Source organism: Fusarium mangiferae, assembly GCF_900044065.1.
Source record: "Fusarium mangiferae strain MRC7560 genome assembly, contig: FMAN_scaffold004, whole genome shotgun sequence".
In the NCBI taxonomy this organism is placed as follows: domain Eukaryota; kingdom Fungi; phylum Ascomycota; class Sordariomycetes; order Hypocreales; family Nectriaceae; genus Fusarium; species Fusarium mangiferae.
Window position 1 is genome coordinate 662944 of NW_024573924.1, and position 12933 is coordinate 675876.

The 12933-nt window shown below is 49.6% G+C and overlaps 5 protein-coding genes across 5 annotated transcripts; 2 read left to right on the top strand and 3 right to left on the bottom strand.

Annotated features, from left to right (window-relative positions):
* Nucleotides 1-2039: 2039 nt before the first annotated feature.
* On the top strand, nucleotides 2040-3680 carry FMAN_08800 (uncharacterized protein; the record flags this gene model as incomplete). The annotated part of the gene is made up of 1 exon (XM_041829570.1): nucleotides 2040-3680. The coding sequence occupies one exon, from the start codon at nucleotides 2040-2042 to the stop codon at nucleotides 3678-3680; it is 1641 nt and encodes a 546-aa protein (XP_041680320.1).
* A 2630-nt stretch (nucleotides 3681-6310) lies between these two features.
* Nucleotides 6311-8115, bottom strand: FMAN_08801 (uncharacterized protein; the record flags this gene model as incomplete). Its single annotated transcript, XM_041829571.1, has 3 exons — nucleotides 6311-6969; nucleotides 7015-7529; nucleotides 7577-8115. 3 exons carry the CDS (start codon nucleotides 8113-8115, stop codon nucleotides 6311-6313), a joined length of 1713 nt encoding a protein of 570 aa, XP_041680321.1.
* A 753-nt stretch (nucleotides 8116-8868) lies between these two features.
* On the bottom strand, nucleotides 8869-10220 carry FMAN_08802 (uncharacterized protein; the record flags this gene model as incomplete). The annotated part of the gene is made up of 2 exons (XM_041829572.1): nucleotides 8869-9180; nucleotides 9228-10220. The coding sequence occupies 2 exons, from the start codon at nucleotides 10218-10220 to the stop codon at nucleotides 8869-8871; spliced, it is 1305 nt and encodes a 434-aa protein (XP_041680322.1).
* Nucleotides 10221-10907: 687 nt separating this feature from the next.
* On the top strand, nucleotides 10908-11378 carry FMAN_08803 (putative splicing factor 3B subunit 10; the record flags this gene model as incomplete). The annotated part of the gene is made up of 3 exons (XM_041829573.1): nucleotides 10908-11021; nucleotides 11075-11281; nucleotides 11334-11378. 3 exons carry the CDS (start codon nucleotides 10908-10910, stop codon nucleotides 11376-11378), a joined length of 366 nt encoding a protein of 121 aa, XP_041680323.1.
* Nucleotides 11379-11603: 225 nt separating this feature from the next.
* On the bottom strand, nucleotides 11604-12687 carry FMAN_08804 (uncharacterized protein; the record flags this gene model as incomplete). Its single annotated transcript, XM_041829574.1, has 4 exons — nucleotides 11604-12151; nucleotides 12200-12331; nucleotides 12381-12600; nucleotides 12661-12687. 4 exons carry the CDS (start codon nucleotides 12685-12687, stop codon nucleotides 11604-11606), a joined length of 927 nt encoding a protein of 308 aa, XP_041680324.1.
* Nucleotides 12688-12933: the final 246 nt, after the last annotated feature.

Below are 12933 nucleotides of genomic sequence, written 5' to 3' on the forward strand. Positions count from 1 at the left end.
GACTCTCAATCGCGGCTGAAACAGCTTCGGCTGGACTGCATCGGCCAACTACATACTATACCGAACTGTACATATATGCAACACCGAGTTCATCGTACCACTGCAGCATCTGCAAGAGACGCATTTCGGGTCCTTGAATGTCAAGGCGACCTGCATATTTTACCTCGGGGCTGGCTTCTTTAACAGCTCTCTACTCATCAGCATTTTCTCAGGTGTTTAGATCAACAATAGCATCTTCGAAACCAAGCAGAAAACCACTCTATTTTCCAACCATTCCCCTTTAGTCCAAGCTTCTCTGAGCCCCTTGATCCCCGGACCTGATCCCCGGACACGATACTCGCTAGCGAAGACCGTGTCCACCAAACACAAGCAAAGCGTCCAGCGTGCCCAGGCACAACAAGGACAAGGACGGATCCAATTTACTCCATTGAACCAAGGACTTGGAAGCAGCCGAACCAGCCCAGCCCAGCCCAAGCACGAAACCAAATCGATCAGCAGTGCTTGGACCGAGCGTCAGAAGGAAACGGAGCTTACTTACTGTACCTTGACCTAGCTGAGGAATTACCGGGACGTGCGACAGACTCTCACCTCCAGCTACCGATTGATTACCTTACCTTACCCTACCAGCTTACCTACAGAGAGACTACTTGCGCCCGCGCCGCACTTTGCGATTCTCGCTGCCGTTGTTACCCTCCAAGTTCTCACCCATCTCCACTACCTACCTACCTACTTACCTACCTTACACATCTGTATCTCTCAAAATCACTGAGTGCCTTTACTAAGGTAAGGAAGGTGGTTAACAATATCACACGGTCTTGCTCGCCCCCTCTTCGTCCATCTCCCGTGCTCTGCTTCTAATCTATCCACTTCATTTCCCGTTTCTCCTCTTCATTCCCAACATCATCCCTCCATCTACACATACATACATACACACACACACACGTGCGCACACACTGGCAGGATTTCGCAGGGTTGTCATTCTCTTCAAATCTTTGGTAGCCCAGGACAGACAAAGTAGGCAACTACTGGCATCAGTATCCGTACCACTCACTCCTGGGTGTTACCTGAACTTTTAGGGGTATTCCGCCTGTCCCGTCGCTCTGCTGCTGCTACCCACCGAGTCGCACTCTCTGGGTTGGTCTCCATTCCCTTGGCTCCTCTTACACAAGGTGTTTAAAACTCCCTCGCTTGATTCAGGCACCAAGGTACAATCCCGTGTTTCCTCACCCCAGCGTATCTCCGTCACATACCAGTCTGGTTTTGGGGACACCCATACCATACCTCCCTCCCACGCAGGCCCCAAATCCACCTACCTACCTACCTGCTTGCTGTAGGGATAAGGTACCAAGCATTGTCAATCCTTCCCACCATCTTCTCGCTACAGACACTACCGCTGCCGCTACCGTTTCTCCCCTACCTAAGGTAGCCGTGTCCTGCGGCTGGGGTATGAGAGTTTCTGGCGCCCCCCTACATTAACCACAACGGCCCCCCTCTCCAATCCTCGCAACATTCATTGCAACTTGCACCACACCTGCTTGCTCTACTCACTGCGACGGTCTGTCCTGTCTGTCGCACTCCTTTTCACGTCAGTTTCTCCGCGCATTCTATCCATCATCTTGCTAACGCGACATCGCACTTACAGAGCGCAACGCCATACTTTGTCTTGATTATAGCGGCATTCAGGCCTAATTGCATCCATACTGATATCATTGAGTCAATCATCCGTGCCAGCCAATAACGCGCAACTGTTTACCTCGATCCTCAACCACAACGTACGTAAAGGCAGATTGCGCCAGACTACGATTCGCCTTAAACCATTCAGTCTTACCAGGTTGTCACTCAGCTCTCGGAATTTGACGATACACTCATCATCAACTTTGCGATTGCGCCCACGACTGCACCAAGACAATACCCACGACAAACGCGGTCACGACAAGCTTCAACTTCAAGATCTCTTCGATCGTCGCATTCGCTTAACCCCAAATCGTATTTCCGACGAATAAGGTCTTGTCCCAGCTTATGCAACTGCACAGTGGGCAATGAACATTGATCAAAGCGCACCACCATCCGATCCCGCAAGGATAGCATCTCCAACAGCCAATCTTTCCTATCGCACAAGTCCCTTGCCGCCTCCTGCCGCTACTACAGCCAAACCATCTGCTGCGACGGCAGCCCTTCCCAACACCACAAGTACAGTCGCATCTGCTGCGTCACTCTCAGCCATGGCTACGCCTAGTTTTCTCAACCCGGGCCTTCGATCTATCGCACCACCATTTATTCACCCCCAGATATCGCGCGATTTCCACAGATACACTCCGGCACCAATAGGCTCCTCATCTTCCCCGGTCAAAGTCTTAATTCGAAATCTGCCGCTAGAAACCTCCAGAGAGTCGGTGCGGTTTATGCTGGTTTGGTCGCAAGATCTTGTCGATGTTGAACTACTTCCTGTGGACTCTGCAGAGCCACACTATCTTACAGCATTGCTCAAATTCCGAACAAGGGCAGGCGCTGAGGACGCCAAACAGCTGCTGGATGGGTGTGCGAACACTTCCAATAGTGCGCTTTTGAGAGTCGAAATTATCAGCGACGAGCCCCCTGTTGCGCATCAACAGCCTACAGAACCTGTTCACAACGGGGTCTTTCAGTCAATGGAGAACATCTCCCCTCAGACAACCAATGTCTACCCGGGGCACGACCTCCCTAAAAATGAGGGCAAATTGCAACAGATTTTCTCGCCACATTCTCCCATTGGCAATCACCTGAACGAGCCTGGCAGGGCGACAGGCAAGAGCCTTATCGCCAATGATCCTTATGACGATAGTTACGACCCCCTCAATTTCGTTGAAGACGCACTTTCCTACGACAACGGACCGCGTAGGGCCACTGTCCCCAGTGTTCCCATCAACGGGATGAGTTCTCTTTCGCTCAACACCAACATGCCCCCTTCCGCTCCTTCGTCTCTGCCTCAATACGGCAGCGGAATGTCAGCACAGTCTGGCCCCATGTCTCCGTCAGGCAAGGGTCAGTTTGGGTACCAGGCTCCAAACCAATCACCATACGGACGCATGAACTATCCACACGCCAATACGGCTGATCAGAACCCCCCTTGCAACACTCTGTATGTTGGTAACCTTCCCATGGACACGGCGGAAGAAGAACTCAAGACTCTGTTCTCCAAGCAGCGGGGCTACAAACGTCTTTGTTTTCGCACGAAAGGAAATGGGCCCATGTGCTTTGTCGAATTCGAAGATATCCCATTCGCTTCCAAGGCATTGACGGAACTATACGGGAAACTTTTGTCCAACAGCAACAAGGGTGGAATTCGACTAAGCTTCTCCAAGAATCCCCTTGGTGTACGAGCTGGTCAGAATCCTGCTCACGCAAACCCAGGTGCACTGGGTCAAATGAACGGCAACCTTGCCGCTTCTATGAACGCTTTCGGGTCAGCCAACCGCTCAGCTCCTTTACCACCCCCTGGTCTTCCCCAGCCCATGCCCGGAAACGGCCGAGGCCCCTTTCATGGAGGGGCCTCGATGAACCCCAGCTCCGCTGGCACTTTTGGTGGTTTCACACATCAAGCCTGGCCTGTTGCCGCGTTCAACAACCATGTTACGCCATCGCCTCACAGTGCCCATGCTCAATCATCAGGCTTCAGTTCAGCTTACATGCTGGGCAATTAAGCAAAATACTCTCCATGGCTAACGAGCACAGTCCAAATACTTGGATTTCATGTGTGACTATTCCTGTAGTTGGCTTGGGGACTTTCGTGCTCAATTGATGCATTGCTTTTTTATGTCTTGTTTTCTTTTTTCTTTCATATTTCTTCAATGATTCCCCATTTTTTACGAACACCCACTCATTTTCATCGTTTATATACGGCGTTTTGATTCCTCGCAGTCTGGAGTACTTCTTCAATACAGCCGTCTTGTGGATGGTTCGGTTGGGTGTGAATATGATTCAGAGCCGACAGACACAAAGTATCACCAGTCTTTGATCTGGTGTAATTTGGCGCACTGTTTGCCTGGACCTCGAAATTCGAGTTGAAGCCACAAACTCTCGCCGCGAACCCCTTCGACTTGATCGCACCCCTGATTTCTCTCAATACAATTGGTAACTGCAACTGAGGCGCAACCTATGACTTCACGGTACAAACCCAAAAGAAGAAGAGAAAAGCAGTAAAACAAAGACGGTAGAGCATGGCGAAATTCACCAAGGGAGGTGAAGAAGAATGGAGGTTAGGAGCTGAGATGTGGTGAGTCACAATGAAGTGTTTTGCATGAAAGAATGGGGTTCAGGGAAGCGCGGGTTATTGAGATTCATTTGGTTCATATCAATGCTGGGAGTTTATTTGGGATAAGGTAAGGATGGATTAGGATTTCCTGGAGCATGGAAGAAACTGGAGCGGTCGTCCCGCGTTTGCATTCAGAAGGATTGGAGCATGGGATCGGACGGCTACACGAGATCAAGGACTCGACAAACACGCATACCAAGATATCACCACTGGGTGTTTCCAGCAGACCGCATCGGCATTGAGGAGTTCATTTATCTGATCCATCACTACGGGAAATGGCGTTTGAAGTCTTTGTTGATGGTCATCTTGGTCAGGCTTGACAATGACACAAGGCATACTTTGGCTCATCTGTTGCTGTTGGGATCAGAGCTCTTTGGAATGTCGCATTTGGGAGGGAGGATAGCATCAATGGAACATTGGGAAAGGGACTGGGCTTAACGCGATATATCCATATGTGCACCGCGTCCGGCGCAGGAATAGGGCGTTTCCTTTCTACATGTTTCTCTTTTTCTTTTCTTTTTCGCGCATCAGAATTCGGACTGTCGCGCGAGTTGGGGCATGCATTTGCAAGCACAGCCTCTTACATCTTGATTAAGGCGGATGAAGCATAGCACAGTGGATTATGGGCTTTCTTCTGGTAAATGTTGTTGAGTCTCAATGTCACGGCTACAGATTCCTACCTTCGGCCGGTAGGCGGTTATTAGCGATAGAGTACAAGTTTCAGTTGTTTATTTGTTTTTAACTCTCATGTCTCCGCGTCCATGTGATGTCAATTCCCTCGCTCTTTGGCAATCTCAATACTCAAGTCCCTATCCTCGTTACGAAGTATTGATGAAAATTTAGGGGTATTGGCATGCCACTAGCTCCATCATCACAGTATTATTGGTTTGCCAGCGCTTGAAATGCAGTTTCAAAGTCATGACATGCCCAGTCAGCTCGACGTTGCAACTACTACCCCAAAGAACATGGTGCATTGGAAGTGAAGCCGACGATATCCTCGCCCATGATCAAGAAATGCAACTTGTAGCTATATGCTCAAGTCCTAGAGATTTGATCATATGAGTATCTACCAGCATTACTGGTGAGGCATATCCATCTCGATGAACCCGGCCATTAACCAATGGCTCTGAGGCTTCCACGCATACAAATGCTGACAGGGTAGGGTAGCATCGTGTGGCTTGACAGATGCAAGTTAAAGTAGGTCGTGTATCTGGGTATGCGCTTCGTGTAGTGCTGCATTCGCTGCAGCTGGCGCTTCGTACACAGACCGAGGCGCTTGTGCCTGTGTAGATGCTCGTGCTCGTGTTACGCACCATCGGGAACCGGTGACGGGAGGCCCCAGAGGATGATGCTTACCAATATGCATCTGTCTCTGTTTACAGCCTGTAGATGGGTTACACTCTACTACACAACAATATAGCTTACCCAGGTTCGCGGGCCGAGCCCTCGACGGGCGGACGGGACGGGCGCGGAAATTGGGAAGGAGGAGAGATGCTGTGCGACAAGGGAGGTTGTCATGTGGGAATAACCGGTAGCAAGGGGTGTGTAGGCGAGGACAGGGGGTGGAAATGGGTGGTTTCTGTGTTGAGACGCCTGCAGAGGCACGGAGATTGTGTGGTCTGCGGTTATTGGATGGGAGAGGAGGCGGAGACGATCCGGTGGGTAGGGTATTATTTGAGAGGCTGATCAGATAATCTGATTCTGGTGTTTGTGGAGGTATATGTGAGGGGGATGCTCATGCAGGTATGATAAACTTGGGACGACGGTGGTGGCAGTGGAAATGGAGTTGCAATATAGTACGGCTAGTCGATGAACCCAGGGATCGAGTATGCAAATCACCTAGAATGAGACTGAAACCGTAGCTATGAGATTGCTTACTGCGTGAATGAGGCATCTGTCACATGTTTACCAGGGTGGTAGTGTTCCAGTTGCATGTTGACAACGCCAACTGTTTGAGGATAGTTGAGATATCACACCCATTGGCTGCAGATAATACATAGGGCAAAAGCTTCGCTAGCTCTACGAGTCCACTGAGCCATCATTTGCCCAGCTCATGGTCATGGTCGCCCATAGATCATGGTACATGGTTTGCTGTCCATCCGTATTCAGACCCGGTGTGAGCATTGCAGAATTCATGTCAAAGTCTGTGTCCCACGCCGATATGTATGGCTGCATATCTTTATCAAACATGGGGCATCCTTGGTGTCCCACGCCCCTTGAAGTCAGACTCGGTGCTGTGAGCATAGCAATGCGCCTGTCGTACTTTGATTTCACAACACGCAGTATCACACGGCTTGCGGAGAGTACGTCGACACGTTTACTAGACGGTGTGAGATCCTCCGGCCCGTCACACATGAACTCGAGGAATTCGTCAAACCGCAACTGTGAGCGTGCCCAAGCATGGTCCCAGTCTGGAACCTCAGATATGGGAAAAGACAGTCGCACGGCGAGGATCACGGAGAGGATGAACTTCGTCCAATCGATGCTTGTGAAGTACTTGAAGCTGTCGAGGTTGAGGAGGTAGTCGAACAGGGTGCGTGTGTTATTCACGCAGCGTGTGAGACGAACTGATGATGGGTGAATGAAATGGGGTTTCCTTGTGTTGGCGCGTGTGAGGCAGAAGATGGCACCGCCTTGCAAAAAGACGTCGAAGAAGAGATGTGCAAGTTTCACAGGTGCTGTGCAACGTTAGAAATGTTAGCACTGCAATAAAGATGGCTTACCTGAACGAGAAAGATGTGGTACCATGGTCTCTTTCATCTCCTTGTGCTGCATCTCGAGTCCCAGCAGCATAAGTTGAACCTGCTGGTTCACCTGTGGATCATTGTCTCGTATCGAGTTGTTTGCCGTGGTCGTCATGTTTGCAAGTCGAACAAGGTAGCTCAGTGAAACATCACCATCAACCTCGGCGTGGCGGTGAAGTAGCTCGCAGCATGTTGCGGTCCAGGGCGTCCACTGGGGCATGAGCAGATCCATCTTCTTCCAAGTGCAGATGAAGCTGTCCAAACTGTGAGTAAGTTGGTATTGGTGCATCTCGAGGAGGACGTACTTGGACACGGCGTAGTGGTATGCTAGATACGCCCGTAGTCTGTCGAGCTGCATACTGCTCATATCGCCTGGTATCGTGTTGTCAAGTTTGGGCATTTCTTGGTCGAGATCGAGGTCGCTTAAGAGATCACCAGCCATACGGTAGTATTGGAAGGCCTGTCTGTTCTTTGGTCTCAGGTGAAATGGGTACCTGAGAATGTTAACCGTGCCAAACTTGTTCAATGCTGATCTACTGACCAAGCGCAATAGATGAGAATGCCCTGTAGCAATTCCATGCTCCTCTCACCACTTGCCACGAACTTGAGGCCCAAAACTTTTCGAAACTCATCGTCATAAAGCGTATGTCCCTGCAAAGTGCGCGATCCAGAAGCTGCAGCCAATATCGAGAGCAAGACAAACGGTCTGGATGCAGCAAGGCTGGCCACCGTCTCATCAGGCTTCAGTACAATGACGGGGTAATGAACCAGCATCCCCCGAAACGAAACCAACAGCGACTCTGCGGAGTCAAGGTTGAATTGGGGCTTCGCATGGAAAGATTGTATCGAAAGCGTGTGAGATGAGGATGGCGTGGGAAAGCCCGTGAGCGGCGAGTCTTCGAAGCTACTGAGATCCGCGTCTGGGTCTGAGGGGAATATCGAGTCTATGAACTGCGCATGTGAGTCTCGGAGGTTGTCAAAGTTCTCATCGACGTCCAATTGTGTTGGGACTTCAAAGTCAATGGTAAAAGTCTTTGATGGCGCTGGTGGTGGAGGAGGCGGTGGTTGATGAGTTTCCATCGCGCTGTATCAAGTTTATCTATCAGCCTGATTTCCCAATGCGATAGAGTATTTCCTACTATTTTGTCCTTCTTCTGCGCGTTCGCGGGCCTGTTCTCGATATGCATTCTTTCTTGGACTCGAGACACCTTTCCACGTCAGATGATGCGCTGTAACCGAATCTTCAACTGAGAGGCCTTACTTGCGACAGACCCCAGGCTGTTCACTTGGCTGGCATTTTATCTTTGTAGCGCGACAGGCTTCACAGGCTGTTGAGACCCTCTTCCGAACTGGACAAGCCTCTGCTGTCGGTGACTCGCTCGCCATTTGTGTCGAGATGTCGATTGGTGGCGGTTCGGTATTGAATTGTACAAGGCCAATAATTGAACAGTGAAAGGAAGAAACCCTCATGCGACAAAGTGACAGAGAGAGTCGTGACTTGCGCCGGTGTAATGAGGAACCGAATCATGCTCAATCGCCGACAGCTCTCGGATCTTATGACCCACACAAGACAGCTGACATTGGATGTAAGCACGCATATAATACAGCCAGTGAGAGTGAGTATTGGATTTCGAGTGATGTTCTAGAAAAATAGAACAAGGGAGAATAGAACAAATGCAGGGAAATATGGCTTCTTTAATTGATGTCTTGGCCAAACCCTCTCTCCCTCTCTCTCTCTGACGCGCCTAATAAAACATATGCTGGCGCCCAAATAATAATACACCAGTTGTCAACACCCAACTCAACTCAACACATATACATACACGCATACCGTCATTCAACGACTGTATACTTCAGCCCCGGGTTTGCCTCCTTCAGAGTCTTTTCCACGATTTCCCATAGCGGCACTGCCAGCTTCTTAATCTCATACGCAGCCGTCTTAAGTCCATGTCTTTCGTGTCTGTGCCGCGCGAGATTGGATGCTGCACATCCTATCGAGCAGTATATAGTGTCCCTCTTTTGATCAATACATTCCTTGCACGCCACTGCGTTGCTAGTCCAGTCCTGCATTTCGATGTCTTCATCATCATACTGCACGCATCTATCTCCGCTCTCGCAGTCGTGCTCCATTTCATTGTGGTCGCCCTGCTCAAGTTAGATCCAGTCAGTCTGGAGAAGCTGGTAACACTTACGACACCCCTTTCGAAGCATTCATCCGAGCACCACACTGTTAATTCCCTCGTGCCGCCCATATGAGCAAGTGCTTGGCACACCGAACATGAGAGAACATCCTTTGGGTCCACTGTACCTGTACAAACCGCGCAGGGTGGTAGACTATATAAGTCCTGGGAAACAGCGGGCGTTTGGCTTGCTTGCGCTCGAGTCTTATTCTGCAGCCTGTTCTGCTCAAATGCCATCTTTGCCCTACGCAGCTCATCCAGTCGGTTTCTGTGATGCTCACGTTGCGGTTCCGTCGTAAGGCTCGCTTTGTGATCTTGTGAGATCCGATCAATGACCTGCTCAATGGACATTGTGTCGCTGGCCGCATACGCTTCCAGGTATTGCTGTGCGTTTTCCACCACCTCTCCCGTTTGCGAATCTTTGAAGAAGAAGTCGATATAGATCTGTTTCAATGATGCTGCATCGTTTTTGACGGCTGTAATTTGGTCGGTAAGGGAGTCCACGTCGGCTTCCCAGTTGGCTGGCTTGCCTACACCCTCCCATATCCTCTCAGTGAGCTCTTCCCAGCGCTTAACCGGGTCGTCTAGCATTGCTCGCAGCTCGTCTTGGTCTGCCCCGCCTTCTCCTACTGAGAGGAACTGCGGGTACATGCGTAGCACCCAGCGGTACCATGCCTCTTTTTCCGATGCAATACTGTCTTCGATTGATGTGAGGTCGATCTTTCTGTGATCTTTGACATCGGTAAACATGACGTCCAGCTCGTTCAGAAATGCTCTTCGCTCTGAGAACCACTCTCTGCCTTCAGCATCGCAATACCGAGCACGCATCCTGTCAAGGACCTTAGGGAAACACTTTTCGCATTCCACCACGCTTTCCTTTTCACATTCTGATAAACACGCCTTCTTGATGGCATCCACTTCATCGGCGCATTGTTGCCTGTGCACTCTGGCCGCGCTCAACTCTGTCCAGTGTTCTGGAAGAGCAACCTTGCCCGTCGAACCCATTTCTTCCTATCCTGACGTGACTAGGTTGGATTCGTTCTTGTTCTATAAGTAGTAAACTTGTAAGAATGATCAATTCGGGGGGGTTGCCAAAAGGGCAGTAAAGTTGAGGTTGCTGAACTTTAGATGCAAGATGAGTAATGGTACTGATTAAGTCAATGAACTAGCAGCTCGTAGTCAATACGTGATTTTTTTGTGATGAATCAGTTCGTGTTAAAGTCGTCTATTATTGTTCTTGATGAAATGAGAAGCAGGGGTCAGTAACTGGAGATCTGCAGGTAAAGGCCAAACTGCCGATGTTTAGGCGGTGTAAACCAGCTGGGCAAGGCAGCTGTTTCATCCTCAATCGCTACAGCCCATCAACGAATACTCTTATTACTACTAGGAATACAGACAAGATGTTGTGTAGGATGAGAGAACATGCTGAGTCCCTATTTTCTTAAGCAAGTCTTGAGCAGCACCAGTTTGGCCACCTGAAAAGGTCTCATCATTTCGACTTATATGGAAATGAGTATTTGACATATGAACCAGATCAACGATGCCCATAATGACAGTAATGCAATCATTTCTTGTATACTATATAAAAAGATAAAAAGATTACGCAGTAATGTCTCTCGTATAATTATTTCATTTGCATGAATTTCTATCAACTCAAAGGGCATTGCTGCCCACGTCCTGGGTCCTCGTGTTATGCACATACCGAGGCGCCCTATCTTATCAGGCGCATCAACTTTCATCATTTCGCCATCTCGGCGAATTCATTCGTCTGCTAACAAACAACCTCCTCTAATATCAAGCAATATGGTACGTCTCTTCCAATCCCAATTTACGAACATCGTATGCTGACAGATAGCAAGGCCGACAAACTCCGCACCCAGCAAGAACTCGAGCGCCTCCAAGCGAAATACATCGGCACTGGTCACCCAGACACGACGAGCTGGGAATGGCGCACCAACATTCAGCGCGACACATACTCTTCCATCGCCGGCCATAGGCCTCTCCTCTCTTATATCGCGCTTGCTGAGAACGAACCCATTATCAAGATTCGCGCGCAGATGATCAGGGTATGTCAAGCTGCTCCTTGTCGGCGGCTAATAGCTAACCTGTTGGGCGCAGAAAATGGTACAGCCTTGTGGTCCTCCTCCGCCACGCGAGGATTAGAGCGGACGGACAATACGATATTACAGGCAGAGTCAAGAGATTCAACGTGGTTTCGTTTCGCTCGGGAATTTGGAAAGGCGTCAAGGATTAATACCCCTATGGTTGGGAAGATTTTGGACCTACAATACCATATTTCACCATACAAAATTGTTTCAAGCTTTGAATTGAATGTCTGGTCTGTACTGGGGTATCATAATGTCGACATTAGTCCTCATCCCTGTTGTCTTATCTCTGCATTCGACTACCTTCACCCACGGCTTCGTCGTCTTCTTCGCCGTCCTGCTGAGGCGCATCCCTGATGTTTAGACTCGCACGAAGCTTCTTCTCGCTGTCTTCATCCCAGCTGTCGCCATAAACCTCCCGCGTCATGCCCATCACGCCGTCAACGCCGACTTCTTCTTTTCCACGAGGACCGACATGCCACGTCGTAGTCGAGTCGCCATCTTGGCCCAAAGGTGGTCTTTCAACTCTCTTGACTACGTAGCCTTGTTTCTCCATCCTCTTCAAGATTATTTCTGTCTTGTCCATTGACACATTCCGGTCGGCGTTGAGCCGCTGGAGATAACGCTTCAGCTTCTGATCGCTCAATTCTCCGCCGCTCAGGGAAATCACTGAAATGATCATTGTGTAGAATCCTGCGTATGTAGCTTCGTCGTCCGCACTTGGTGTCTTGGATGGGGCGAGGATCGTTGCCTGGCGATACGCTTCTGGTAATATCGACGTAAGGATGTAGGCGCCAGAACCGAGCTTGGGCTGGGCATTAGCCTTCATAGCTATACGTTATTAGTAGCTGGATCAAGTACGATGGATGATGGCTGTACCTTGACGCTTTTCCTGGAGTGACATCTTCTCTCTAACAGGCAACTCCCTTAATTCCATGCCCCAGACTCGTCTGAGCTGTGTCTGTGCCAAGTCGAAGATGCGCCTGAATGATCGGCCTTGGGTGCCGAGAACTATTCCTGAATTAGTTTTGGTCTATCATCGCACAGTTTCCGTTGTTACCTCGTTCTTTAATACCATCTCGGCGGATCGCGGTTCTCGAATATTCGCAGGAAATAACATACCGCACGAGCTTCTTCACCAGTTGATCGTCGGCACTTTGGGCATGGTGTTGGTCTTCATCCATTTCGGCATCGCTAGCTTCTTGTTCGTTCTCCTCCTCAGAATCTGCCCTGTTCCGTTGACGGGGCCGAACATCTTCCTCTGATTCTTCGTCTTGGGCCTGAAGCGTACAGTAAGTTAGAGCTTCGTCCTTCGTGAATCACTGAGGAATTGAACTCACGGGACGACGGCGCCTTTGTGCAGGCATAGTGATAGCAAACAATTGTTGTTATTCAATATCAAATCTTACACAGATACTCAGATTGATGCTGCCAAAGTCCCAATGATGCAAGTATTGGCGATTTGTATGGATGAAAAGGATGGAGGGGGTGGCTTATACTGATGGAAAGCTATACGCGGTCTTCCCAACTTAGACGCGTTGAATCTTATCAAGCAGCGGGAACTTATCGCTTATCCGGTTATCGCTTAGGTATCGGATAAAATTTCTAGTGAC